Source organism: Siniperca chuatsi, linkage group LG8 (assembly GCF_020085105.1).
Source record: "Siniperca chuatsi isolate FFG_IHB_CAS linkage group LG8, ASM2008510v1, whole genome shotgun sequence".
NCBI lineage: Eukaryota > Metazoa > Chordata > Actinopteri > Centrarchiformes > Sinipercidae > Siniperca > Siniperca chuatsi.
The window spans coordinates 12487556-12515078 of record NC_058049.1 but is presented as its reverse complement, the minus strand read 5'-3'; the positions used below and the strand labels follow the sequence as shown (position 1 = coordinate 12515078).

Here is a 27523-nt window from a genome sequence, read left to right as displayed (position 1 = left end):
AATGATCATTATGCAGCCTTCCTGAGGATGCAAAATAGTGTTTTCTAATTGCGCTATGGTCCCTCTATGCTCTAATGTTTCTTTGTATACTGCCACTGGATTTGTTCAATATAAGAAGTTGGTATTTTGCCAGCATGAACTGCTTTGACATCATATTTCACGATTGGTCAATTTAATGCATACCCTTTTGAAGTTCATCCATTGGTTTCATTGTCCTTCTCATACATTAATCAGTCATGAGTGGGCTAGTTGAAAGTGGAGTAACTATCTGCAAGGCCAGGTTTATAAATGCTAATCTGCCTTTACTGCCTCTTTATCATCCTCTTATGCACCAGTAACCTGTTGTCACCAGTGGGTTGAATCCCCCACAGGCTATGTGAGCAGTATAGATACTGACAGTGAATAAGGGGAAGCAATATAATAATTATAGTGCCTGACCCTCCTCCTAGCCTCTCTCTAAGTGTTGCCAGGTCAGCTGATTTTCCAGCTTCTGGAGAGGATTGCTGCTGTAATTTCACTTCAGTGTGAGCTGTAAATAATATTTTGTGCGGAGCAGCCAGCCACACTGTCATTGATGCACACAGTTATCTCAGGCTCTGGCTCTCTGCCTCCTGATTCACACCACCCCCCCCTTGCCCACAGGAGGTACATGTGCATCATGAAGAGAGAGAAAGATAGAGAGGGGGAGAGGGTGACTGCTCATACCAAAAGGCACCGAGAAGGCTTCATGTGTCTCACTTCACTCTCCCACTATGGTGCACTGTGCCAATAAATCCTGAGTGTCTCTTTGGAAAATCATTAAAGATGGCCGTGGGAACGAGTGGGGCTGGGCTTTTCATCAGGGGGGAAGCTCCAGAGGTTGTAATGCTCTGACAGGAATGCAAAATCACCCAGTTGCCTTTGATGTTCGTTCAAGCCCTTGAAGGCAGCAGTATGATCTGTGAGAGGTGGAGCCTGGAGCCCCTGCCTTAACTGAAATGAGAACAGCACAGACACATGAAAACACCATCAACCGGGCAGCACCTCAGTATCTTTTTTTGCACCATGGTAACCAGTACGCCTCCTCCTACTCACTAGCTCGGTTGAAATCACCCATGTGAAGTTTCTGATTTATATTTTGTTCTGTACTGTAGCAAATACTCTTTCTGCTCAGTAGTGAATTACACTCAGGCTCCTGTAAAGTGGCCCAGTCCTGCACACCCCAGTTAGAGTTAGGAAGCTTGACAGGTGCTCTTACCCTGTGCACAAAGGCAGGAAATGGTCATGTTGACACAAACAGAATTGTTTTGTGTTTTGGATTATGTAATATTAGAACTTAGTGCTGAAATAATTAGTCATTTAATCGATTAATTAAACAACAAGTATTTTGATAATCGTTGAAGTCCTTTCTTAGGCAAACATGCCAAACAATCTCTAGTTTCAGCTTCTCCATTGCGAGGATTTGCAGTTTTTTTTGTTTGTCATGTGAATAAACTGAATATCTTTATTTTCTGATATCTTACATGCAAAACCATTAATTGAGAAAATAATTGGCAGATTAACTGATGATAAAAATAATCGTAATAATACGTAATAGTAAGTTAGCTGGACTGTTTCATGGTTGCAGTTCACGCTTGTTGTGTGAAGGATAAGATGTCTTGGTTGATTTTTATTTAGCATCATATGCCAAGAAGTAGTATTGCATTTTAATGGAAGCCTCTTGGGGTTATTTAGGCACAAACTGTAGACCGCTTAAATATTGTAATGTCCTTTGTCTCAGTAGGATGTTAAAATACCATGTACTCTTATCAAAGGATGGTGAAGAGATTCTAGCCTACTGTTTTTTTGCTGTGGTTTAGATTTTGATTCATAAGCACTCCAGTGATGTCATGAGATTTACACAATTTATTTCCATAACATGGAACACCCATCTTTGATGCTGTGAGTGTTTTTCTTGTAGCTTTGAAGTACACCTTTTGAGGGGGGGGGGTCTTATTCAGAGGAGTTTGTCGCTGCTCAGGGTGCAGCAACACTCTGGTGCTCCTCTTTCTCAGTAGGGCTTCCCCCTCATCCTTCTGTCCTCCTCTCCATCTCTCTTCAGTCTATCCATCCTGCTGCAGGCTGATGCACTGAGGCCTGCCAGTCTCAGATCTGTCTACTTGACTGTGACCCAGGCACTAGTAAGCAGGCCCTTACCTGGCAGAAGAATTTATGTGTTGTTATGTGTGAGAGATTTGTATTGCATGTCAAATGGCCCCATGGCTCTGTAAACCTGTTTCTCAGGTCAGGTAAGAGCAGGTCTAAGATACACAAGCCTGCACACACTCATTAACACAGACAGTGTTGACACGCACACAAACCTGCACATTAAGGTGATTTTGTGCAAACATCTTTTGGTAACGTAAACACACAAGGTTTAATGTATTTTCAGAGACCTAATACGGTATCACTCTTCCCTGGGGGGAAGCTAATGTTTTGTTCAGCAGTAAAAGAAGATATTTTTAAGCTGCCGCTGTACAATACAGTATTTCCATTCCACCCCAAAGTATTGGGGTAATGAGTCTTATTTCCAGCATTATAAGCACTCAGTAATATCAAATGTACCTCATGCTTTTTTCATCACTGTATTTTGTTTTGCTGCATTATCTGCTGTGCTTCCGAATGATCCAAATGTATTTTCTATTTTGCATTCAGGTCAGTCTTGCTTTTATATACTCATGTATGTCTATGAGCAGCTAGTAGAACCTGTTGGGAACATATTAGGGGCTTTTATTAATTGATGAGATACAAGAGTCTCCAAATCCAAAGAGTTGTCACTTTTGGGTGAGTGATTAGGGTAAGAGTACATCTGAAGGCCACAGACCATACAAGGCATGTAGGGCTATTTGATTTATCAGGTCTGTTTGATTAGGAGAGATGTGTATTGATTGGAGCTGTGCTCAGTTTTGCCGCCATTAGTCTTGCACTGCGAACAGAATTGCTTACTCTGATTTCTTCCTCTTTCTCTCTGGTCTCCTGCATTCTGCCCAGTAATGGAAACCCAGCCAAAGGAGCTCATCTGCAACACACAGCAGGATAATAAATATATTTAGTGTGGGGAGGGAGGCAGTGTTAAGGAATAAATGGTGAGCGGTGGGATAGTGGGGTGATGAAATAAAGTGGGGGAGTACGGAAAGCCCTGCATGACTCAAACCCAAGAAACTGGAGTGAAACCAGGGGGTGGACCTGTAGCCTCTTTGCACCTCTCGATCTCGTTCTCCACCTAATGGACATGATTTCAGGCTTCCTGTAGTGGTTAACATTGGAGTGGGCAGGTCAGGTTGGCTACAAGGGGACCATGGATGACTTTTTGTGGCAATTTTCGACTTCCTTTTTAAAAGCTAGGTTGAATTCTCAGTTTGTACCTCTAAATAATTCAGGTTGCTTCATTTATTTTGAATTCTCCTCACATCGCTCCTCCCTTTCCTGACCCACGTATCCTCACCAGCTAGTGGCACTCAAAATGCATCCTCATCATCCATATATGTATAAAGGCTCATCCAGAGATTTTCTGTGCCATGCTCCAGTTCTAGCATTACCCAAAGAGCATTCGCAGTGAGATGTGAAGAGAATGTTGAGATATGTGGGGGGATGTTTTTTTTTTGTCTGTGCCTATGTCTCACTCTCTCTGTCTGAGCACGGAGGGAGAAGGAGAAATGCCAGCATCTGTGATGTTTCGTCATCCCATTTTTTCATTGTCACCTGAAATGATAGGGTATTCGCTGACACAGAGAAGAGGAACAGCAAAGTCTATGTGAGGATTTAACGAGTGCTGGAAGACATACAAATATGCCCCCTCCCATACACATTAGCATGAACACCTAGGTTAAGCAACAGCCTACCATTATTATCTACGCAGCAAACTCCCAGCTAGGCAGTCTCAGTCACAGGGAGAAAAATGAGTATTTTAAAAGTGGTCACAGTTCAGGGGAGGAAACCCTTGGTGATAAAACCCAAACCCAAATCAACCGTGCCCTCTGAGCAAAGGAAGGAAAGAGCCACATTGATTTTTATCATTAGTCTTGTTGCCCTCCTATGCAGTGTCTAAGGATAATTAATTGAAAAGCAATTACAGCCCGTGTAGCCCGGTACATTATTAAAGATAATGTCATTAGTAGGGCTGTAGCTGGGATGGAGATTTTTAAAGATTGTCAGCATTAGGATGTACTGTAAATGCCTTTTTGTTGGTATTGCATGGCTCTCTGCCAGGTGAGGGGAATAAAAGCCATTGTAGTGTTGTGCAGTTTAGTTAAGTTACAACCCATACACTACACAGAAAAAAGCAGCTGGATCAAGCACCTTCATCTAAGTAGCTGAATCTGGTTATTTGTCGCACACAAAAACAGAGTACAAAGAGTATGTGCACTTGGCTGGAAAACCATACTCCATTTATGGCTACACTATTTTAAATTCTCTTTAATTATAGATTAAAGTGTGACTAGGCTGCTGCTTGAAAATGTGCTCACTTTTCCTGGTCTTAAAACACAGTGTAGAGGCTTTCTCCATAAGAACCCTATTCACTTTTATCTTTTCTCTCCACAACTTACTGAGCTATTTTGTCTAGAGGTTGGTAGCTATGGGGACAAAGTACAAGCTGGAGAAGGTGGAGTGTAACATGCAAGCTCAAAACCAAAGCCTCAGTAAATGAATGCTTAAAGACTATAAACCAGTTAAAAAATAAATAACTTGCCTTGTGAATTTAAAACTTGTTTCCAGGTTTGTTTTGTGAAGTTTAGGCTACATTTTTTTGTCTTATATTTAGTTTGTGTAAGGTTGTGTTTTGAGAAACAGCATGCCTTATATACATGAATGACCACAGACATCTGTCAGCATTGTGTGACATGCTTACACATTTCCTGTTGTTACTTCTATGGCCTTTTTTTCTGTTCCGCAACAGTTTTTATCATAGCTGAGGTAGACTGTCCACCATGCTCAAAGACTTCCAACCAATTAATGTTTGTATTCACGTATCACTATGAGCAGTCCGTACTTCAGTTTGGGCAAAGGCCTTTAATTTAATTACCACCTGTTATCTAGTCACAAAATGTTAGATATTTCAAAAGTTGTCAGTAGACCATAGGCGTTGCGAAGGTAGTTAGCACAATATCTGTCTGTGGCTTTTTGAGGCAACCAAATGATTGAGGGAGCAGCTCCATGTGCGAAGTCTAGATGAGTTTCCCCTCCTCCCCATTATCGAGGGACACAGTGTAATGTAGGCCAGTACCAGCCCATGGTACAGTACACTCTGTGTCTTGTACAGCTGCAGGGATGCTAGTAGAACAATGAGCCTTTGCCTATCCACAACAGGTCCTTAGGATCAGCCCTCAGTTCAAGTTGGACTATTATCACTCTGTGGTGCTATTCATCACTGTGTGCAAACAGCGGACAGGGGAGGAAGTAGCCTTTGATACAGGGTCAGTTAGTGAATCCATGATGGAGGTAACTCCTGTAATAGTTTCACTATGGGGTAAAAATGGCTCTGCTTTTCCTTGATATGGTAGCCTCTAAAGTATGGACAAACTCTGTAGCCACCCAACCCAAAAACAAATTTTAAAATATACTGATGATGATGTAGGCCTACACTGCTCTGTTAATGATATTTCTTAGATATTTAGATGTTTAGAGGGAAGACTAAAGCTGGGAAAAAAACATCATCAAGTCTCATTCTAACCTAAAGATATAATTAATAGTAGTATAATTAATGGTATGAAATGTTTAACATTATTTTCCTGTGAGACAATATGGTCCTACTGTATGGAGTAAACTGGTTAAATTATACCAAATTAGGTTTCTGTAATTTATAAGATTTATTGAATGCCACTGTTACACTATAATGGAACAAAGCATCTTTTTGCTGAAATTAGACACATTAGCGCATGTGAAATAGCTTTATTGAGAACTTGTTCCACAGGCTGCAACAAAGGTGAATACTTAAAGTCATTGCAGTGACAAACTTTTAATTTTGGTTTGATGTTAATGTGTCTTTGTGCTATTTTCTTCAAAAGATAATGTAGCCTCAGTAAGTTCTCTGCAGCCCAGGCAATGAGCACTTGGATGTGTAATCAAAATTGAGAGAGTTACAATTAGTGAGACAGAGTGAGCATACTGGAAGAGGACAGGCAAGTGGGCTGGCAAGAAAGACAGAGAGAATGAAAGAGCGAGTGCCAGATAGAGTACTGCAGCGACTAACAGCATTGACTCAACGCATCTTACCCCTTGCATTCAAGCATTCATCACTCAACTCTATTCAGCCTGTCATAATAGCAACTTTATGTTGCAGTTAGGCTGTTTTTACTGTTGTCATCAACATTTCTTGATAACGGTTTACCAGAGGTTAGGCATTTGCTCTGGCATTTATTCATTCCATTACTTTCAGAATACCATTTGATGTTTAGGCCTAGATTTACTCTGTCATAGATATTCTCTCTTTGTCTTTCCCTGTGTTGGTTTCTCCTATACTATATGTGGTGAGTGGAAAAACTGCTAATAGGTAATGCATTAAGCGACAGATAAGGTTGACCTGTGATGAATCCACTTAAGCTGAGAGCAACATCATAAAACCTGGTAGGATAGATAAGATGCAGTTGAAGCAGATGTTGTTGAGTAGTTGAATATAATAAAGGACTGAGCCACTCACACACACAGCCCACTTTTCTCATGTACTGGTACAACTGAATGAGAAATTAGACTCTATGCAGGTTGGTTAATTTTTGCCCAGAGAATTACAGGAAATGGAAACTGAGGTCAAATCGGAACAGGGACTTAACAATTAATCTATCTTTCTCAGTGTAGTGCAGATTGTTATTAGTACACATGCAAGACATAAAGAAGTACAAGCATAGGTCCCCAGTGCGTTCTCTTCTTCACACAGCTCCCTCACACCTCATTAAATGTGTTTCAGTAGTTTTTTTTTTTTTTTTTTTTTTAAAGCTTAATGACACAGCTCCTGCATTCCATACTGAATGAGCTTGGTGTTTTTATCCACTGTACCGAAGTTACAAAACCACAAGAGCAGACTGATCAGAACGAAGCTTAACCTACTGTGTTCTTTTGGGCTTACTTTTTTAACAATTTGCTTCAGCACTTTTGTAAGAAAAAGTTAAGTCATCGATTTTGTTTGACCACAAAATCTATTTGTGTCAGCGTAAATAACACTCGCTGTGCCATTGTCACACCTGCTGTCACAAGACTTTTGTCCTCTACCCATCATGGTATCATCTTTATTTGCTGTTTGCTCAGAGATGCTTGTTAGATTAACTTGCTTGACACCAAACACTCCTCGTCTGGAGATATACATGTAAGCTGCCGGAGCCACACTTTAGTTAAACCTTGATGCCAAGCTTAACAACTAAAGAAGCAAGCATTAGAACACACTTTGCAGTCCAGAGCAGTCCTGAGAGCCAGAACCAATTACTGCTCTCTGACAGACTTGCAGGACATAAATAGCAACATGTTTATGTCAATGAAGAAAGGCTACGTCAAAGGAAACTGGATGTGCTGTTGCATTCTGTGATTTTGCATGTTGGTGACACCTGAGGGTCATGCATTGATGGTATATGACCAACCCAAAAGAGGTTAAAATTCAAGCGACTCTCCACCAATAAGGAGAATTGAAAGATGCCTTGGCTGAATGGTGATCTTCAAGATTAAAAACAGTAGCCTAAATCCAGTAGCCTTTGATGTAGTGCTTTTAGATAACAGTAGTTGTATGGGTGTCTTATGGCCTGACAGGAATCTCACTACAACAGGTTGTGCCTAGCACCACCACATCTGAATGACTTTTGATTTAATTGTGTTATTTTAGAGCGGAAACAATTGTTGGATTCATCGATTAGTTGAACGACTGCAAATTTATTGGCAACTATTTTGATAATTGATACGTTGGTTGGAGTCATTTTTCAATTAAATATGCAAAACTTTTGCTCAAACGTATGGAATTGCTGTATTTCTCTGTTTTATGTCATTGTACATTGATTAGGTTTTTACCTTGGGCTCTGAAAAATTGTGTTTGAAAAAGTGCATTGCATTTGCACTATCGTCTGACATTTCGTAGGCTAAACAATTCATGGATTAATCAAGAAAATATGCTGCAGATTCATGGATGGAAATAATTATTAGTTGCAGCGCTAAATTATATTGCATTAACTTAACTTCCACCATGCCCATATTGCCCTTAATCAAGTTAACTAAGGTTATATTTGACAGGGTGGATTGCACTGTGGATGAAGAAGTGCCCCAGCCCAGCCTACTTACATTACAGGTGCTGACCATATTTCAGGCTGTTTACACTGAGTTTCTAGAAAACTACAAACACCAGTACAATGTAATGCAATTGAATGCATTAGTCCCGGAATGACTATTACCTTGCTTAAAATGTTTAACTTTTTATTTTTTACTTAAACTAATTGTTTGTCCACCATGTTAACATATAGAGGAACTATAATACAAACCAATACAATACCACAGACTACAGCACCAGAAATGACCAGAGTTGAATCAACACTTCTCTGATAAAGTGTAAGTTGCATTTAAAAAGTATATTAAATTATAATTCAAAAAGTTTTACAACAGGTTGTACTGTCCGAAAGTTACTGTTATGATGGATTGTATGTCAGTGTGCATGGCCTTGTAATTTTCTGGTAACCCAGTGTGTCTTTTCAGCTAACAGCATGCAGATTGTGACAAAGCGGGATTGTCACTGAATAGTGAGATGGTGTGACAGGACGCAGTGTCATCAGCCCTGAGTCATCATTGGGAATTTGGCAGTAGCTGAATGCAGTCTTATATTCCCCCTGCACTCAGTGAAGCAACCCCCCCTCCCCCACCACCTATCATGTGCCCATTTCATAATGTGTGCATAATCTAATTTAGAGCATAATTTAATGTAAAGTTTCAGGCTCACTCAATTCTCTAATGCACCATTTATTTCTGTCTGAGCAAATACATCCCAGCTCAATTGAACATTGGATGTTTGCTTCATTGATCTCCATTCACGTTTTGTAGCTGATGCTTTTTCATCAAGGATGAATCTACTGTTTGGTATTGACATACTGGCACTTGACTCTTGGCCACTTTTGCTGTACTTGCTAACATCATTGGCATTGAATGGCTTTGTTTGACCTTTGACATTGAGGCAAAGATAATGCAATCAGTTTTATTTTTCCTTACATTAGCATTTCTTGTGTGTCCTTTAGCTCACTATTTTGTCGATGAGCATTGCGATCACGTAACTGCTCAAAAATGAAGTGGGCCCCATGGTCTCACCCTCATTATATTTTACAGTGAATCCACCACTAAATCAATGACCAGTCAATAGTTCTTTTCTTATCTTTAGGACCCTAGGGCATGGACTACTTCCTCCTTTTATATAGAATCTCATTTTTTTAGCATGAGTTATGTGTGTAGGTGCCAACATTTCTTTTTGAGAATCATCTCAGAGCTTGCTTATGTAGGTTATTGCAACAATGTTGTTTATTTATCTGATAGGCCTGTGGCCTTGAAAGTGTATACATTAGCATGGCTCTTGTGCATAATCAATCCTAAAGAGATGGGCACAGGTGAAAGATTGGCACTAGTGGAAGCCAGCCAACTAATACTGTTGACTGCCTGACCTGTATCCCTGAAGTACAAGCCAGAGCCCTCTGCAGGTCCTTTGTCTCGAGGCTAATTTGGTTTGTAAATTGTTCCTTACTTGCATTTTATGTTGTCTGCGCAGCCTTTTGTACATGATTGCTTTTTCTCGTCCTACATTGTTTCCTAATGTTATATTAGGTGTTTATATTATATTAGCAGTATTGCAAATCTGGAATGCTGCTATTACAGTTGTAGATGGCATTTTTCAGAGTACACAGAGGAAGGATAACTGCCAGAAACACTGCGGCTGATTCAAATAAATGAGCAAGGTAGTCGGCATGGGGGTGTTCTTGGCTTACTGCTCCTCCTGGGGGCTGATTGTTGTTTGATATAGAGAACATGGATGTGCTTGTGTCCTTGGATCCTGTTGTACTTCCTTTCTCTCACACTCTTCCTCTCTCTCTCTCTCTCTCTCTCTCTCTCTCTCTCTCTCTCTCTCTCTCTCTCTCTCTCTCTCTCTCTCTCTCTCTCTCTCTCTCTCTCTCTCTCTCTCTCTCTCTCTCTCTCTCTCTCTCTCTCTCTCTCTCTCTTCATCCTCTGGCAGCTAGGTCCGTCCGGTCCTGCTGAAGGAGTGTCAGTGTGTCCCGAGCGGGTAGAGGATGGTAGATTTGACAGCCATACTGAGGTGTGAACATTGCTGCTCATGCATAAGGGAGCACTATGTACGCCTGTTGGCTCCCTTCCCTAGTCTGGACTGGAAAGACAATGTGAAATGTTTCTGAATTAAGACAAGGATTTTTTATTTGACCATTAATGAGAAGCAAATTATTGTGTAAACTAGAGTTATGTAGGATGTGTGTCCCCACATGCAAATTAGGCTTCTGAGTGTTTGAGGCTATTCTTTGATCTAACTTCTTGTCAACAACAGACTTGGGACAGCTTGCTGTCCAGGTGGCCATAATTCACACGTTCCCTGGCGCTTGTCCAGGATCAGATGTTCATGGTAATCTGTCCCCTCAACCCACATGTTGCTGGCCTTTAAATTGAAGGCATTTGAAATAATGCCTTTATAATGACTTAGAATTTCCATTTAAAAATGACACGTGTAAGTGCACAATATAAATAAATTGAAATAAATCAGGTATAGTTGTGTCACTGGTTGCTTGTAAAGATGCCTAGGGTGGGAATTTTCAGCATCATTTTGGGTAATTTTGGTATACATGTACTGAAGTACTAATGTAGTACAATGGTTGTTGGTACAAATGTAGTGCGCTAAAGCCCAGTGTCCACCGAAAACATTTTGGACACATTCATAAAGCGTGCTTGAACTTGCTAATGGAAAAAAATAATCTTCACGTTATCACGGTGACCATGACGTTTCACTGGAAGCCATGTTCCATTTTCCAAGCGTAATTAAAACCTTGGCGCTGGAACAAGGGAAAAAACTGGAATTTGAGTTAACATCACAGTATAGCACATTACAAGATTCAGCTTGTTTGTGAGTAGACAGGCTTGTTAAAAAAATTATCTTCACCACTCCACATACAAATAAATATATGCCCATTTTCTCTTCGGTTGAAAGAGAAAAAGAGAGTGGGTGAGAAAAAAACCAAACTAAAAACCAAACCTCTCATCTCTCAGGGTGGTGATCAGGCCAGTCATGGTCCAACATCTTGCCTTGGACCAAAGTCTTAGTTGAACGGAAGGATGGGCTAACAGGCAGAACAACTGGCTGTCAATATCCATATGATGCACAAACATAAGAGATTCTTAGGGCAATTTATGACAAATATTGTCAGCAATAGAAATTTCCCATAGTAGAAGAGGAAGTGGAAGCAAATATGGGTGTAGTAGCTCTGGCTGATCCAGTATACTAGCTTTGTTGCTATCATGATCCTCCAGCCCTTGTGGCTATCCACCCGAAGCCTCAGGATTCCTTGGATGTGGGATGTCAGGAATAGAAATTGAGGCCATTGAGAGAACACCGTAAGCCAAGTTTTCTAGGCTACATTCTTCGGAAAAGAAAAATGTGGCGTGTGCTTGTGTGGAATTCATTCAAGATCCTATTTAATGAGAGTGATTTTTAATGGTAGTGACGCACTAATGTAATATACTGGATCGGTATTGGTATTGCTACAGACTCAGTATTGTTTGGGCATGACTGATACACATGAAATCTTGTTTCTTAGCCACTGTTATTATAAAATTATAACAATGCAGATTTTGTAGAACAATATAATAAAATATTTCACAAGCCTAAAAAGAATGTTAATGTATGAACGTCTCCACTTATAGTTAAGAAGTGATGTGTAGTTACAGGATGTTCGTGTTTTACCTGCAACCTTTTGGCAGAGCACCAGTTGCTGTCTATCGGCTGTAGCATGCTAGTCGGCTTAGCCCGGTTAGTTAAGCTCTTGTAGTGTCGCTGCCTCCGAATGGTAAACACAAATGAGAGACCAGAGTTGGAGGATCCTCCCGTGACATTTAGATCCACTGTATGGAAGCATTACGGTTTCCCGGTTCGTTACGATGGGCAACTATGAGTGTCAAACTGTATGCCGACATTGTTCAACTGAAGTCAGGTATGTCTGTGGAAACACTTCAAACATGTCATTTATGACGGCATCACCTGAATGTGTTGAATGGCGGAACGAGACAAAACCAGACTGGAAGTCGAGTCCTTCTCCCCACAGCGTTCAGGCAGCCTCTCGCTGCAGACTCAGACCGTGCCAATCAATAACTAATGCTATAGGAGTATTTATCGCTGAATTCATATTTATACAGAATTTAAGCATATGGTCAAAGTGCTTGAGCCCCACTACAAAGTGCCTTCACGTGTGCATTTCAGTCAGTCCGTTGTGCTGCTGTGTATAAACAAGCGCAAGCTGCAGTTGTTCAGGAATTATCAACAGTCTTACGATGAAGCATTACTGACTTTTGTGTTATTTATTTGTTATTAATTTTTTCTTATTGACAAGTTGACAGTGTGTAAGTGAATTAATGGTTCAGTAAGAATCATGGTCAATGAGCCACTGTTTTAATGTTTACATTTTTCTAAATAAATTACAAAAATAATTTTTTTTGTTTTTCTGCTGTACCCGAAAATGTACCGAACCGTGACTCGAAAACGGAGGTACATACCGAACCGTAACTTTTGTGTACCATTACACCCCTAGTAGTTACACACACAGAAGAATGAACCCAATCTGTTCGATACAGTGCAGGAAAACTGATTTTAAAATCATCACTTTTTATTTTTAAAAAGTCCTATCTGACAATTTTAGGGTCATCATTTATACTATTGTTTGTGAGATTTACGTAAGGAGAGCTCCTGTAAAGTAAAGTAAATACAACGGCCAGTGCTTCCCTGGCTTGCTCTGTGATTCACCCCACCTGCCTTTAATGGAAGAGGAATGCCCTGGCCAGCTCATGTTGAGGGAAGTCCAGTGAGTCTCTGGCTCCTTACCCGGTTCCTGAAGTCTTTACCCTTTTAGACATTAGGCTAGTGTGTGCGTGCACATATGTATGTGTATGTATGTGTATGTGTGTGTGTGTGTGTGTGTGTGTGTGTGTGTGTGTGTGTGTGTGTGTGTGTACATATCAACCTGACAGCTGCACCATGACAAGGCAACTCAACCCATAAATCTGAGCACAGCATTTTCCTCCTGGCTGCCTGCATTTATTACTTGTTTATTATTGATGAGTGACCACCTGGGAGAGAAGAAATTAAATTATAGTCCCTGCACAATTCCCATTTTGGCCCGTTGACCCTTATCATACTTTTCTTTGTCCCCTCTCTGAGTTATTGGCTTGTGCTCAACAGTTTTCTGGTAGAGTGCTTTTCAAGTCGTTTTAATTTTCTGCACCACAGTAGAAATTTTAATCTCTTAATTCTTGACCTGTGGGTGGAATTTAGGCCTCATCAGACTGTAAAATATTTTATGGCCACAACAAATCCTTTGTGATCATTGTGGATTTGCTGCACCTGAAATAACAATGCACCATAAAACAATTATTTGTTTTCATTGATTTATTCTGCACCCCCCATGCTTCAGATGGTGGGTCAAATTTAAGCTTACCTTCAAGTTATTCTCGTTTCTTGTATGAGACACATTTTATTTTTAACTGGGCTGGTTCAATGTCTAATCTCTGTTAATGACAGTGAAGAGAAGTACCTAGGATTACTGACATGTCCTCTCTTTCCTTTCTCTTTTTATCTTTATCTCTTCCCATCTCCACCCCACTCTGCTGCTCCCTTTTCTAGCTTGGCGGTGATGAGAGAAGAGTAGACAGTAGGACTATCTATGTTGGTCATCGGTCATGTTCTGCCAATGAGGCTTTCATCCCACCCAAGTTCTGTGATAACAGGATTGTGTCCTCCAAGGTAAGAAACACACTCAAACGCATATGCCAGGGTTCCAGTCTGGCCATATACCATGATGAAATTCATATACTTCAGTTTGCTTCTCAGCTCCACTGCGTATATGTTTCACCTGCCTTCAGGTGTGTAATTCTCTTATTGGGCCAGGCAGTGTATGCTGCTGGATCCTCTTGGAATTGCCAATGTTGTTGTTGTTGTTATGGTCCAAGCAGCAAAGCTGCAAAAAAATTCTACCGATTTGCCAGATGGTGCCGCTATAACAATGAACTTTATGTTTTGGTCTATAACTTTTGAACAGTAAGTCTCAGAAACAAAATTATTTTTTCCCCAGATTCCGTGGGTCCTGTCAAATCTATCCATATAGACCACACCCATTTGCACCTGGATATATTTTCCGCCATCTTGTATTTTGTCCAAATCAGTTTTTTCGCTACTCCACCATTGGCATCAAAAGGTTTGCCTCACTGCAACCTATGGTCAATTCAGAAGTTTGTCACTCTATATTCAGTTAAATCAATTAACATCTATATCTCCACAAGTCTTTCTTTAAATGCTACCAAAATTGACACAGACATTCTCTAGATGGTAGATATTAAGTGTTTCAAATGGTGGTCAGATTGGTCAAACGGTGAGTCCACAGACACGTTCAATACCTTGTTGTAATTTGTATTGTGTGCACAACATTTTCTTTTTTGCTCAGTGGTGGATCAAATGTCACCAAAATATTCGACAATACACCGGAAACTAGCTGAATGACGTGTGATTTATTTCCCCCAGAATTTTATCACCAACGTTTTGACTGTTGTCAGCGTTTTAAATTTAAACAGACACCATGCATGTGGTGTGTTTTTCAAATGCCCGTAGAGGTCATATCAAGTCACAGATTGCCTATTGTGACCCCGTGAAAATTTCTTATTCTTATTATTTTTCTCTGCTAAAAAGCGTTTGTGCAGCAAAAACCGTAAGACCTAGTAACACAAACATTGGCATGTGGGTTGCAAATTCCACCCACCAGGCACATATAATGACACTCATTGACCTCAAGGTGATGCTGTAGTAATCAAGTTTACGTTTTTGCAATTATCTCTTTCATCATTTTAGTCTCTCAAGTCATTTTTCCTATTTTCGACATCTTGTCAGAAACCACTGGGCCAATCGTCCCAGAACTTAGTCAGGATCATCTACAGACTTCACTGATCTTAAGTTGTTTCAATTATACAAGCCAATCAATTTTTATCAAAATAGCAACAAATGTAGTCATGTTAAACGCGACTTCACTGAAGGTCATAAGCTACATCAGATGTTGATGTTGAAACTTTTGAATTAAAATTGAACCCACAGTGCATCAAAATGTTTTACTGTAAACAGTACTGTAAACAGCTACTGCAGATTCTTGCTAAGTAAATCTCCAATGGTCATGGAAAAAAAAAGCCAAAATTTTGATGTCACTGAATTTTTGACATTAGTTTGAAATCTGCCTTTACATGCATGTACAGCTGTTATCGCAACCTTGATGGTTGCATAAGTATATATATATACCTACTCAGACATTTTGCTGTGTGAATTAAAAACACATGACAGGTTTAATTAAACTTTTGGTTCCTCCTTCTTCTTCCTCTTCAAAATTCCCGGCCCCAACTCACTGCTGCACAGCAGCTATAATCTTACACTTGGAATACAAAATGAGCTCTTGAACAGTCCTGAGCATTCCTATGTTTTCCTTTCTTTATTCCTCCTTCCACTGCCTTTCCACATGCTTGTCTTCACTCCCAGTGGAAGGCGATTATTTCTCTGTCAGGGGAGAACTGTCTGTGCCAGTGAATACATGGCTGCTATTAATGTACTGGCAGGGTGGGCAACTCAGCCGTTTCCCCCTGGGCTCTGATAGACCGCACCCTCTCCCTCACCTAAATCTCACCCCTCCGTCCTGTGTCAGCAGCAGGCTCAGGCAGGTTGGCTTATGGATATGAAGGGTGAAAGTGATGAGGAGAAGGAAGCGGTGAGAGTAAGACAGCAGTGGGATTTATAGTGGTGCAGAGGGTCCCAGTAAGGATGGGCCAATCAATTGGCTCCTGCCAGTATGTCAGGGTAAACAGCCTTTAATTACCCCGGCTGTAGTGTTTATGCTCCTCCATGCCTCTGCTCTCCGTCATCCTGTTGCTTTTGCACTCTGCAATGACCAATCTCCACCTCTCCTCTCTTGCTCTTGTTACTACTGCACCACTACACTCAGCCACCCTCACTGCTGCCACCCCCCTTTTCTCATTACTTTCACTCTCTTTTCTCTCTGACAAAATGAGATGGGCCATTCTGCTGCCACTGCATTTCGACACTATCCCCATGCAGACATTCCCCTTCATAAACAGTGGCTTACTGCTTTTTCTGTGCGAGTGTGTAAGGGTGTGTGCATGCATATATTTGTGTTTTTCACCCTGGTACTTTGTTGTGTGGCACAAAGTTACCAGCAGGGTATTGTTGAGTTGTCTCTCAGGGATTTAAGTAGATAAAAGTGTCGCTTCAGACCTGATGGTATCAGCAGTCATGGCCACTTAACAAAATACACAGAAACAGTCACTAACCTGATAGGTTCATTGGCTCTGCATTCAAGGGTAGCCAAATTAAGGAGATAAATCGGTAATCTGAATCAATGGAATACCTGTGGTCCCTCAAGGGCCATGTCTCTAGGCAGTACAAAGAACAGAGACTCCAAGCTATTGAAGTTGCCTTTCCTCTTCCCCATCCCCAGCTGAGACAGAATGCACACATGCAAGCGTCTGTGAATATTGAATGCCTCTAATCTCGCTCCCCTTGCAAAGCCTTTGTTTAACCTCCGTAACTGTGGTTGAAAAACATCATGCCTGGATGGGGAAATTACACAGAAAAGAGCAGTAAAAAGCAGTCTACAAACTGTAATACTTATTTTATTTTTCTGTGACTTACATGCATGTTTTTCTCTTCCCACAGTATACAGTTTGGAACTTTCTACCAAAGAATCTGTTTGAGCAGTTTAGAAGAATTGCCAATTTCTACTTCCTTATCATCTTCCTGGTGCAGGTAAGGACACGCTTTGTCACTGGTCCAACTCAAACAAAGATTAAAATTTGTTTATCATTGTTGAATCATGGCTGTATGGATGCCTGTTGTGTGTGTGTGTGACTGTGATGTTGTGAAAGAGGTCCTGTGTGTGCACTTTTGATACCTTTTTCATGTGGCCATGGCAGGTGTGAAACAGTTGTGAACAGTTGTGAACCTCAATGTGTGAACTGTACAGCATGTTTGAAATGTGTGTGCAACCAGCCTTATGGCAGTGTGTGTGTGTGTGTGTGTGTGTGTGTATTTTTATTTTTATTTTTTATTTTTCTTGAGAGAGCAGATATAGTCCCACCAACCGTTTCATTGTCAAGTGCACAATAATGCAGAACAAGCTGGAATTAACAGGTGTGTTGCTTTAGCAAAGCTATTCTTAAAACTTAAAAATAGAAATAGTAGGTTAGTCTATGGTTAGCACTATTGTAATTGGACAAATCACAGTTTAAACCTATTCAATCTAACCACTGAGTAGACTGCAGAGGGCCCAAAGAAAAACGGGTTCCCAAAACATTTAGAGCCCAATTGCAAGCACAGTTGTGGTTCAGAAATGATCTAGGGTCACTTATGCTTTTCTGGACTAGAAAACAAATTCAAAATCGAAGAGTATTTGGAGGAAAAAATGGTTATAACAGTATTTTCCCCTGGCATGCAACACTGTGGGGACATTGACTAAATGGAAGTTTTAATCATTTAGTTATTCTAAAACTCTTTCAAAGGTAAATAATACATTTGGTGTAAAATTATAGTGTTTTTATCTATGTTAAAATAGCGATTATTGAAGGAAAAAAGAAAAACATCTATATAACAGGTGACGCCAAACTTTTGAGCGGTAGTGTATATGGTGATTGCAAAATTCTGTTTGTATGTCTGTCATTGTTAGCATGTGTTGTGTGTGCTGCTCTATCCTCATAAGTGGAAACTGTGGGCTGGCCAAGAGCGTTGACTAAAATGCATTGACTGGCATCCTTATTCCCCTGCCCTGTGCTCTTAAGTGACCTCTCCTCTCCTCTCTCCTCACTGGGATCTGACAGTTGATGATTGGAGTAGGGAACAGAAAAGAAAAGATCTGTCCTTTGCATCTGCGCTTGCTCTTCTATCATCTCTTTCTTTCTCTGTCCCTTTTTCTGATCCATGGAGGTGGAAACTAACCTCTCTCCTTTTAGCAGTAATCTAAACTATGGCGGCAAACAGCCCTCTCGTGTAAACATGTGCTGGTTTTGGGCCTGCTCAGGAGGGATGTACTTTCTCTAGTCACATACTGACTGAATGAGCTCACAGAGCGACTGCTCCCAGAAGCCCAGCACTCTACTAAACTAAACTAAACTGAGAAATATATGTGTGCTGCTCTTACAAAGTAATTCCATCATTCTCAATTCAATAGCAGATCAATTACAGTATTTCTTTTACGCCTGTATTTACAGTTGACAGTCTAGCCTTTATTTTCCAGTTTGTCTAGTTTATCTCTATATTATCCACAGCTAATGGGTAAAGGTACTGGATTTTGAACAGTTGTGAGCTAATTATCTTGAGCTAATGCAGTACACTTATGTGGGAGTAAATCACCAAGCATGTTTGCATCGCTTACACAAACGCACATGGATCATCAGTGTGTGATGTGTGCAGTATAGAATGTTTGTGTGGGAACACATTGTATGTATGTGTATGTGCTTGTGCATGTGACGTATGACTCAGTGGGTGTCCTGGGCTTGCTGACGGTGTTTACCCAAGCTGCAGCGTGGTTGGCGTTTCTCCACTAATCCAGCCTCTCTTGAGGGGCTCCTTATCCTAACCACTCAGTTTTTCCCATGCAGGGTTCTATTATATCAGAGAGAGAGGATGAGAGAGAAACAGGTACACAGACTCTGTGTGTGCACTCATCTTGCACTCGCATCTTGCAGACAGAAATACATTTTCTCACTTCCCCTGAGAGGCTTCATACAAATGCTTTACCAACAACCAAATGTCATGCATCCTCCTTTTGTCGCTCCCTTTGTCATTTGGTCTCTTTTTCTCTGTCTTTCTTTCTCCCTTTCTCTCTCACATTCCACCCATCTCTCTGCAGCGCTGCACTGCTGACGTCAGCAGCCAGGAAGCCCTCTGTACTTCTGAGTGCCACAAATAGACACAGGCTGATAAAAAAGCGCCACTCTCCTATAAATAGCCCTGCGTGTCTTTGCTTGAATTTGATCAAATGGGAATAGAGTGCTGTGAGAGAGTAAGAGAAGAAGAGCGAGAGGGCGAAGGGGTAGGAGGACGTGAGAGCCCACAGTGCTGCCCTGGGACCCCTGGAACCTGCTGGCTGTCGCTCACTCTGACACACTTCCCCGGCTCAGATGAAGGGCTTTGTGCTGCTCTGCTCTGCAGCTCTGATATCACACCAGCACATCAGCAGCAGCACACAGTTCATTCCTATTGCTGAGATTTTTTGGCTTTGCATTTGGTGCAGAGGAGGAAAGGTATTTGGCCATCTGGAAGTTCGGTGGGGATTGTTGTGAATCAGTGTAGATGAACTGAGAAAGACAAGCTCTGGGATTGTGTTGTTTGGCAGAAGTACAGCAGCTGAAGGTTTAGTGTAGGTCTTAGTTTTCTTAGGAGTTGCAGTATTTTCAATAATGATCATATTGACGAATTAAAGGGGCGTTTTAACCCTCACCCTATTCCAAGAATAGTCGCTGACCTTGATACAGTTATGTCTGTGAAGCCTGTCAAGTCTGATTTCACACTGTATTGTAGTGACGAAAGAAAGCATTTTTTATCACTGTGAATCACTTTTGATGAACAGATACAAAAAAACCCACCACCATTTATCTCTTTTAATAGTCCTGTATTGAACAGTTGCCATCAAAATTGTCATAGGAGTGCCAAGGATAAATCAACATCAAACAAAATTTAGGCTGAAAGTTGGCTTTGTAAAGCAATTCTCTCTGTGCTCTTGTCACCTTTTTCAAGTTTGGCCATCTGGCTGCTGCATTGGAGGGACATGCTGTCCTAAGTCCTTCCTGCAGTTTTTTTTTGCTTTCTGTGTTCAGCGAACCTTCAACCCAGTCATGTGAATTAGAGATTTGGTCTATTGACTTATTATAGGCAAAAATAAAGTGCTCCATGAGCACCTATCTCCAATGTTCATCACATCTGTACTTCGGGAAGTGTTCTCCTTTGAGGATCCAGTCATGCCAAACAGTGGAGGGCTAATATGACAGGGGTAAACCGAGCTTTTCTGAAGAGACATTCAGTAATCCACTAGCTATGTAGCAATGTGCCAGGTGTAATGAGTCTTTAACACAGAGCCCCACATATCATCTTCATGTTCACACTCTGCTATTTTGAAGCATTGCATACTCTCACCTCTGGCTCTCTACACCTTAGGCTACTGCGGCAGAATTATTACTTTTGCTTCTGTTTCACAAGAATCGCCAACCGCTACAAATATAATGCAGACTCTCCTCTGAATCTGCACTCCTCCAAATGGTCGATGTGTAGTAGTCCATCTCTGCCCTGTAATTGATTTATCCTCCAGTTAATTGTAATCACAGTAAAGCTTGGGTAGGCTAGTAGCTCACTGCCCTTGTACATTATGTGTGTGTGTGAGTAGGTGTTTGTATGGGTACCGAATGCGTGTTCATGTTTGGCCGTGATTACTGAGTGAGTGGCAGTTTTTTTTCATTCTCAGTCCAAGCATTGGTGAGTAAAACATCGGAGACTGCTTCAAAACCATCTCCTGCTCTTACTTCAGCTGATGTCTATCTGACAGCTTGTAATGCTCCTGGTCAGAATACCAATGAGCTGGATGTGTCGCGTCTGTGCGTGCTGTAATATGCACTCCGCCTCAGGGGGAGACCAGCCTGCAGTCTGCAGGATCAGAAATGCCAGGGTAAATCCATCTTATGATGGTTTTAAGGAACACACAAACACACAAGGCTGTTTGTGTACTGGGGATTTAGCTGGGGGCCTTGGTCAGGTGCTGCTCCTAAACTGGTTGTTTGGGATTACCTGATCACTGGTCCCACACTTATTTTTATTACACACATGCATAAAAATGCAACACATAATGTACCGCTAGATTCCCTCACACACACAGCTCAGGCAGGTAAGGTGAGTCCAACAAAGCTTTTTGTTGGCCCTCTCCCATTCCTTGGCATTGACACAGAAGTGTTGGCATGCCTGCAGATTAAGCACTCTGCCCCTGGCCCACTTGATTAAAAGTTCTGTGGTCCAAAACCTCCCTCGCTCCTTTACAAAATGTAAATGTCTCCCCTCTGTTTCCTACTGAAGAACAAATTTGGGGAATAGTAGAAACGCCTCACAGAAACAGACTACACCCTGCATTTAGAGGGCTTGCCCCATCTTCTGAACCATTACCACAAACTCCTCCCTCTTTAACCACAAACACACATGTGCTGCAGTAAGTGATGCATAGTATTCAGTGCATAGCTTTTCAGTTTAAATGTCATGTGTTTATTGTTGAGTGTTAACGTTACATTTCTCTGAAGTGAAATTGTTTCCCCCCCCAATAGGTGATAGTGGACACCCCCACCAGCCCAGTCACCAGTGGCCTACCATTATTTTTTGTGATCACAGTAACTGCTATCAAGCAGGTAAGACACTGCCTAATGATGCTGATTATTGTTGATAATAGACATTTTATTGTGATTTCTATTGCCTCATTTCCCAAGGCAGGCTGCCTGCATGTCTACCCTGTGGAGTCACTTCCGGTGCAGGCACCGCTCTCAGGGCAGCTCGCAAAAAAAATTATTTGTTTGTATGATAGTGGTCACTGTTATTTCCTGTCCTGACAGTGAAGCTGACTTGTGGAGCCTGCACCAGTAGCAACTTCACAGAGGAGCCCTGCAGGCAGACCCCTCTCTCATTTCCTCATATTATCTCTCATTGCATTATAGCTTTCCTCCCTCTCCATACAACATAATAAGTCTCCCTGCCTTCATAACTCCCTTGCTGGGATTTTTGTATAAAGTATATGACTAATGCTCTCTTGGGTTTTGTATTAATGTGCTCCGCTGGTAAATTCTGATTGGGGAGAAGACGAAATGGGCTCTCAGGGAATGTGAGCAAATGGGGAGAGGGAGAGAGAGAGAGAGAGAGCAAGTCTATTACAGATATAAAAATGATCAAGGGGAGTGTCTGTTTCTTTGACTCTGTTGCTGCTGTGTCCCAGCTTTAGATGTATTGTTTTAGAATTGGCTTTTTAGTCAGTCTACTGCTGGGGCTTTGAAATGCACGATAGTGGGTGGATATCCTTCTGAAAATACATGGGACACACTGATAGCGCTCGACAGCTTTCAGCCAGGCTTTGAAGTGGGACACCAAGGCAGTCTGCCCGACTCTATTAGTCAGACTGAGGTGAACTGTATAGTTCAACTGACCATCCGTGGAATGCCTCCTCTCCGTCTCTCCCCCATTCATCCACCTGGCATCATTTCTCTGCATCACTCAACCAGACTTTGTCTCTCCTCCTGTCACCTTTCCTGGTAATCCCAGTTTCTGGCTCGAGCTCCGCCTTGGCGCACACTCTGGTTTCCCTCGCTACCCTCTACATCTCTGCACCATCTCCTCTATCTCCATCACTATCTGTGCCTTATGCTGCCGCAGCCCAAGGAATTTTTTTTTTTTTTTACCCAACTTAGTATTATTTCATGGTATACTGTTCCAATGATGAAATACTAAATGTAAAGGTTATATTGTATGCACAGACATTTCTTTTTGTCTTACACTTCTATACCAAACCTTTACTGTGTGTACTGATGTCACAGTGTTAGTTCTCAATGTCATGTGGGTACTAATCCCATAGACAACATTTTTTGTTGTCTTTTTGTTTTACTAAGCACATAATGCAATTCTGATTTTGATATGTTGCCTTAGGGCTATGAGGACTGGCTACGGCACAAGGCTGACAATGAGGTGAATAAGTACCAAGTGACAGTGCTAGAGAATGGCCGGACAAGGAAGGAGAGTGAGAAGATCAAGGTACCTTTTTATATTTCCTTAGAAGCATGTCCAGAGCGAAGCTATTGGCAGCTTATTGTGACTGCGTTTTTTTTAATATATGCACAGGGGAGAACATGCTCTGCTGAACTGATTAGATGTCCAAACATGGGTATGATGGTAGTTAATGTATCCGGGGTGTTGTGTGCAGGTTATTTCTCCAGTGCATTCTCATTTGTTTGCTGTAGGTAACAGTATTTTCAAAGATTTATGGGTGTTCAAAAGTTAAATATGCATTAAACAATACTTTTCAAAATTCAAAGTGAACCAAATGACTCCTGGCTATGTTAAAGGGATGCTAGTACTGCTGACACCACTGAGAATCAACATCCAGCTGTCAAAACCAAAATATTGTGGCTTTGTATAAAACTGTGGACAGCTGCTCCCAGCACAGGAGCTCACACAAGTTAACTTTAAGATATCTCCTAGTGCTAAATGGACTCAAGCTAAAGTAAACATTTAGCAAGCCAAAGAGAGCCAGAGTTTTTGTCATTAGTTGGCAGATCAAACCAGAGCTTGGTTAGCAGAAAGCAAACTGTGAAAAGTCTGTACAAGTGGTGTTTGGTCATGTTTCTTTGATCAGGTTGGAGATGTCGTGGAGGTAAAGGAAGATGAGACCTTTCCCTGTGATTTAATTCTGCTGCAGTCCAGCCGAGATGATGACACATGTTTTGTTACTACAGCAAGTCTGGATGGAGAGTCCAACCATAAAGTAAGATGAACTGCTCTGCTGTCCTTTTTTTTATAACAGAATGGTTAGGTTGTAATATTTTGAGTATTTTCATCAAAAGTTTGGCTTTGAAGATTTTTGATTTTGAAAGACTTTTGTTTCCATTCAGTTATATTAGTTATAGTTATATCTTGTGTTTTTATAAATGTGATGCTTATTGGGATTAGGAGAAGGGAAGTGGGTATAGAAGAGCATTAATTTATAGTGGGTTTTTTTTTTCAACAATTATTGTAATTTTTACATGCACATGCCTGGACATATCTTTTATTAATTGTGTAGTTTTTATGATCAATAGGAATTTGAATCTATACATACTGTAGATCAAAGGTTTTTTTCATGGTGATGGTGAAATTGCATTTATCAGCCTTGCCTTGAAGGAAGTTTCTCTTTTGTCTAGTTCCTCAGAAATATGTGTTTGTGCCTTTTCGTGCTCAAGTGTGAGTAACAGTATCTGGGTATCTTTTTTTTCTCCATTATTTTTCCACTATTTTCCCATAGTGTCTGCGTGTGAGGGCAGGGTTCCCATGGGTCTTTGAAATCCTTAAAAGTTTGTGAATTCAAGGGGGGAAAAAAATCAAGGCCTTGAAAGTTTAAAACTAAGCATAAATAGACATGGGTCATTGAAAGTGCTTGAATTTATATATTTTGTGCAAGAATAGAAATTGAAGTTCTTTTGAGTTTTTTTTTTTTAACTTAAAGGACCAGTGTGCAACATTTAGGAGGATCTATTGGCAAAAAATAAGCAATGTTATGTTTTCATTACCTTATAATAAGAATAAGCCGTTTAGATCTACATAGGGAGTGGGTCCCCTTCCACGGAGGTCGCTATGTTGCACCGCCATGTTTCTACAGTAGCCCAGAACGGACAAGCCAAACACTGGCTCTAGACAGTGAGTTTTGTGGCCACCGTAGTTTCTCCTACACGCTTGGAAAGGGAGGGTGAGTCGAGCAGTATTCCAAAGGTTACAAACTGCAATTTCACCACTAGATGCCACTAAATGCTACACACTGCTCCTTTAAAGTAACATCACTAACACAGCACAATTGAGAAGTGTTCACACATTCAAGCCTTGGGCCTGGAAGTCCTTGAAAAATCTTTGAGTTTGATGTTTAAGAAGGTGTGGGAACCACAGAGAGGTAAGGGAAGGCTAAAATGATCAGTTGACCTGAGCCAGTCAACGCTCACACTCTGTCTCTCTCTCTGCTTCTTCCACTTATCCAGACACACTACACAGTGCCAGACACAGAGAAGGATCTGGAATCTCTCAATGCCACCATTGAATGTGAACAGCCACAGCCTGACCTTTACAAGTAGGCACTCATCATGTGTCCCCAACAAGTTTACACCATAAGCATGCGTTGCCTGGGGTTTGTTGGGCAATGGATTTACTCAATACCAGTTGAAAATGTCCTAAATGACTCTAATATTAACATTTAGATTGTTAAGTGGAGAGATTTTGGCAAGCCATGTACTTGTATGTGTACTTATGTTGGGTTGGTTTCATATTAAGAATAGCAAAAGGCTATGGGCCTGATATTTCCAGTTATCTTTTGTCTGTGCAGCACAGACTTGATTCTTATTCACTTGTAGGAATCAGTCAACAGACATCCTTTGGCTCCCCCTTAGGGCAGTGTGTAGGAATATTGTCATTTAGCCAGGCATCAGAATGATGTTTGAGACGTAAGCCATAGTGCCAAATGCTTGCTATTCAAAGTCAGTAAAACTGGCAGCGTGCTGCTGGCTAACCACCAGTAATTAGCTGGCTCCCAAACCTCTGCACCTGATTTTAGGTCAATGAGTGCTTAGTTTTGAAAAGTAAATGGAACTCTGCATGGATTTGGATACCTCAAGTTCAAATCCACTCTAGTATTAACAGACTTTTTACAAATGACTAAAAAATATTTTTCCTCTTACCTGTAGTGCTATTTATCCATCTAGATTGTTTTGGTGTGAGTTGCCGAGTTTTGGAGATATCGGCTGTAGAGATGTCTTTTTTTTTTCTTTTTTTTTTAAATATAATGGGACTATATGGCACTCGGCTTGTGGTCCTCAAAGTGCCAAAAAATACATTTGAAAAAGTCAATAGCAATGTCTCTTTGCAGATATCATGACAAATGTATTTTTTTGCCGCTTTGAGCACCGCAAACCAGTGGCCTATAGTCCTATTATTATATTAAAAAAAATGCAGACATCTACAGCCGATATCTCCAAAACTTTTTAAGTCATTTGTAAAAAGTCTGTTAATAATAGAGTGGATTTGAACTTGAGGTATCCAAATCCATGCAGGAAAAATATATATTTTTGATTTTGGGGTGAACTGTCTCTTTAAGCTTCTTAGTCCATATGTAATTTTGTTCCAGGTTTGTCGGCCGTATGCACATCTACAAAAACGATCAGGAGCCTGCAGTGAGGTGAGAGCACTCACACACAACTATCTCAGCTCACTTTAAGTAAGAGCAAAGTCAAAATACAGTTGATTAAGCACTCATTTGTTTCCTTTTGCATTACCAACAAATCATTATTCCATTGATCCTTCATTGCATACAAGTGTTAAAATTAAAACAGGCTGGCATGGCTTCAGCCACTGCTTTCAAAGCACTCCCACAGGCATTTATCATTGATTGTTTGGAATGGCCATATAAACAAATGCCAGTGTCCTTCTCAAGAACACTGGAACCGGTGTAAGCCCAGACTGCAGTCATACTGTGTATTGTCACTGCGTATTTTAGAGTGGATGCCAGCTTACCTGCCAGGTCTCCATTTAGAGAATGGAGGAGTAGTGTGGATTATACAGCTTCTGTATGACTAAACTGTTTGATTTACTGATGTGATTGTGCAGGTCTTTGGGTCCAGAAAACCTTCTGCTGAAAGGGGCAACTTTGAAGAACACCCAGAAAATATGTGGTGAGTCAAATGATATTGACTTTATTACAATAACTTATATTAGTGAAGATAGCGCAGTATCTAAAAAGCTAATCCCTCTTCTCCTTTTCTTTCTCAAGGTGTTGCGGTTTACACTGGCATGGAGACAAAGATGGCTCTCAACTACCAGGGCAAGTCTCAGAAACGCTCTGCTGTGGAGAAGTAAGTTCAGAAGAAATGCTGTAAAGTTTAAATTACGTGACATACCTCTGGTACTCATTAATTAGATTTCTTATATTTTCAGGTCTATCAATGCCTTCCTTCTGGTTTACCTTTGCATATTGGTGAGCAAAGCTCTAGTGTGCACTACACTTAAGTATGTGTGGCAGAGCAAGCTCGGACAGGATGAGCCCTGGTACAACGAGAAAACCCAGAGAGAGAAGGACACCAATTTGGTGAGTATTTATATTTAAACATAAACAAGTGAAAATAACTAATAATAATCATTACCACTGCTGGGAGATGAATAGCTAATAGGTCTTGAAAATATTGCATCAGTACACTCAAGAGAAGGCCTTCTTTTAATACGGTAAATACTTACCCTGTGGAGGCTTGTAGTTGTAAGTTCTGAGGTCACAGTTCCATTACATTAAAGCGAATGGCTACTGCAGACCTACAGTCCATTATGACATGGTCCATGTCATTGCCTGTTAACCTTCTGCCCTAACCCTCAATCAACTGTGAACATTGTGACAGAACGTTGTGATTTCCATCATGTTTTCATAGTCGTTGTTGAGATAATCTAGGAATACTGGTTTCAACTTATCATGTATGTTATGCACACAGAGTGAAATGTAGTCAGTCTATG

At 40.9% G+C, this 27523-nt stretch overlaps 1 protein-coding gene across 8 annotated transcripts in view; it reads left to right on the top strand.

The window, feature by feature from the left end:
• atp11c (ATPase phospholipid transporting 11C) overlaps nucleotides 1-27523 on the top strand; it is a 45084-nt gene that overhangs the window by 1419 nt on the left and 16142 nt on the right. For all 8 annotated transcript variants that reach the window (XR_006378806.1, XM_044204479.1, XM_044204478.1 and 5 more), the window contains exons 2-11: nucleotides 13856-13975; nucleotides 16937-17026; nucleotides 21577-21657; nucleotides 22940-23044; nucleotides 23646-23774; nucleotides 25015-25103; nucleotides 26154-26204; nucleotides 26633-26697; nucleotides 26796-26877; nucleotides 26960-27110. Coding sequence is in view for 7 of the 8 variants with exons in the window: in XM_044204479.1 (XP_044060414.1) it covers nucleotides 13856-13975; nucleotides 16937-17026; nucleotides 21577-21657; nucleotides 22940-23044; nucleotides 23646-23774; nucleotides 25015-25103; nucleotides 26154-26204; nucleotides 26633-26697; nucleotides 26796-26877; nucleotides 26960-27110 (963 nt within the window). In the remaining variant the exon portion in view is untranslated. The remainder of the gene's footprint in view (nucleotides 1-13855; nucleotides 13976-16936; nucleotides 17027-21576; nucleotides 21658-22939; nucleotides 23045-23645; nucleotides 23775-25014; nucleotides 25104-26153; nucleotides 26205-26632; nucleotides 26698-26795; nucleotides 26878-26959; nucleotides 27111-27523) is intronic.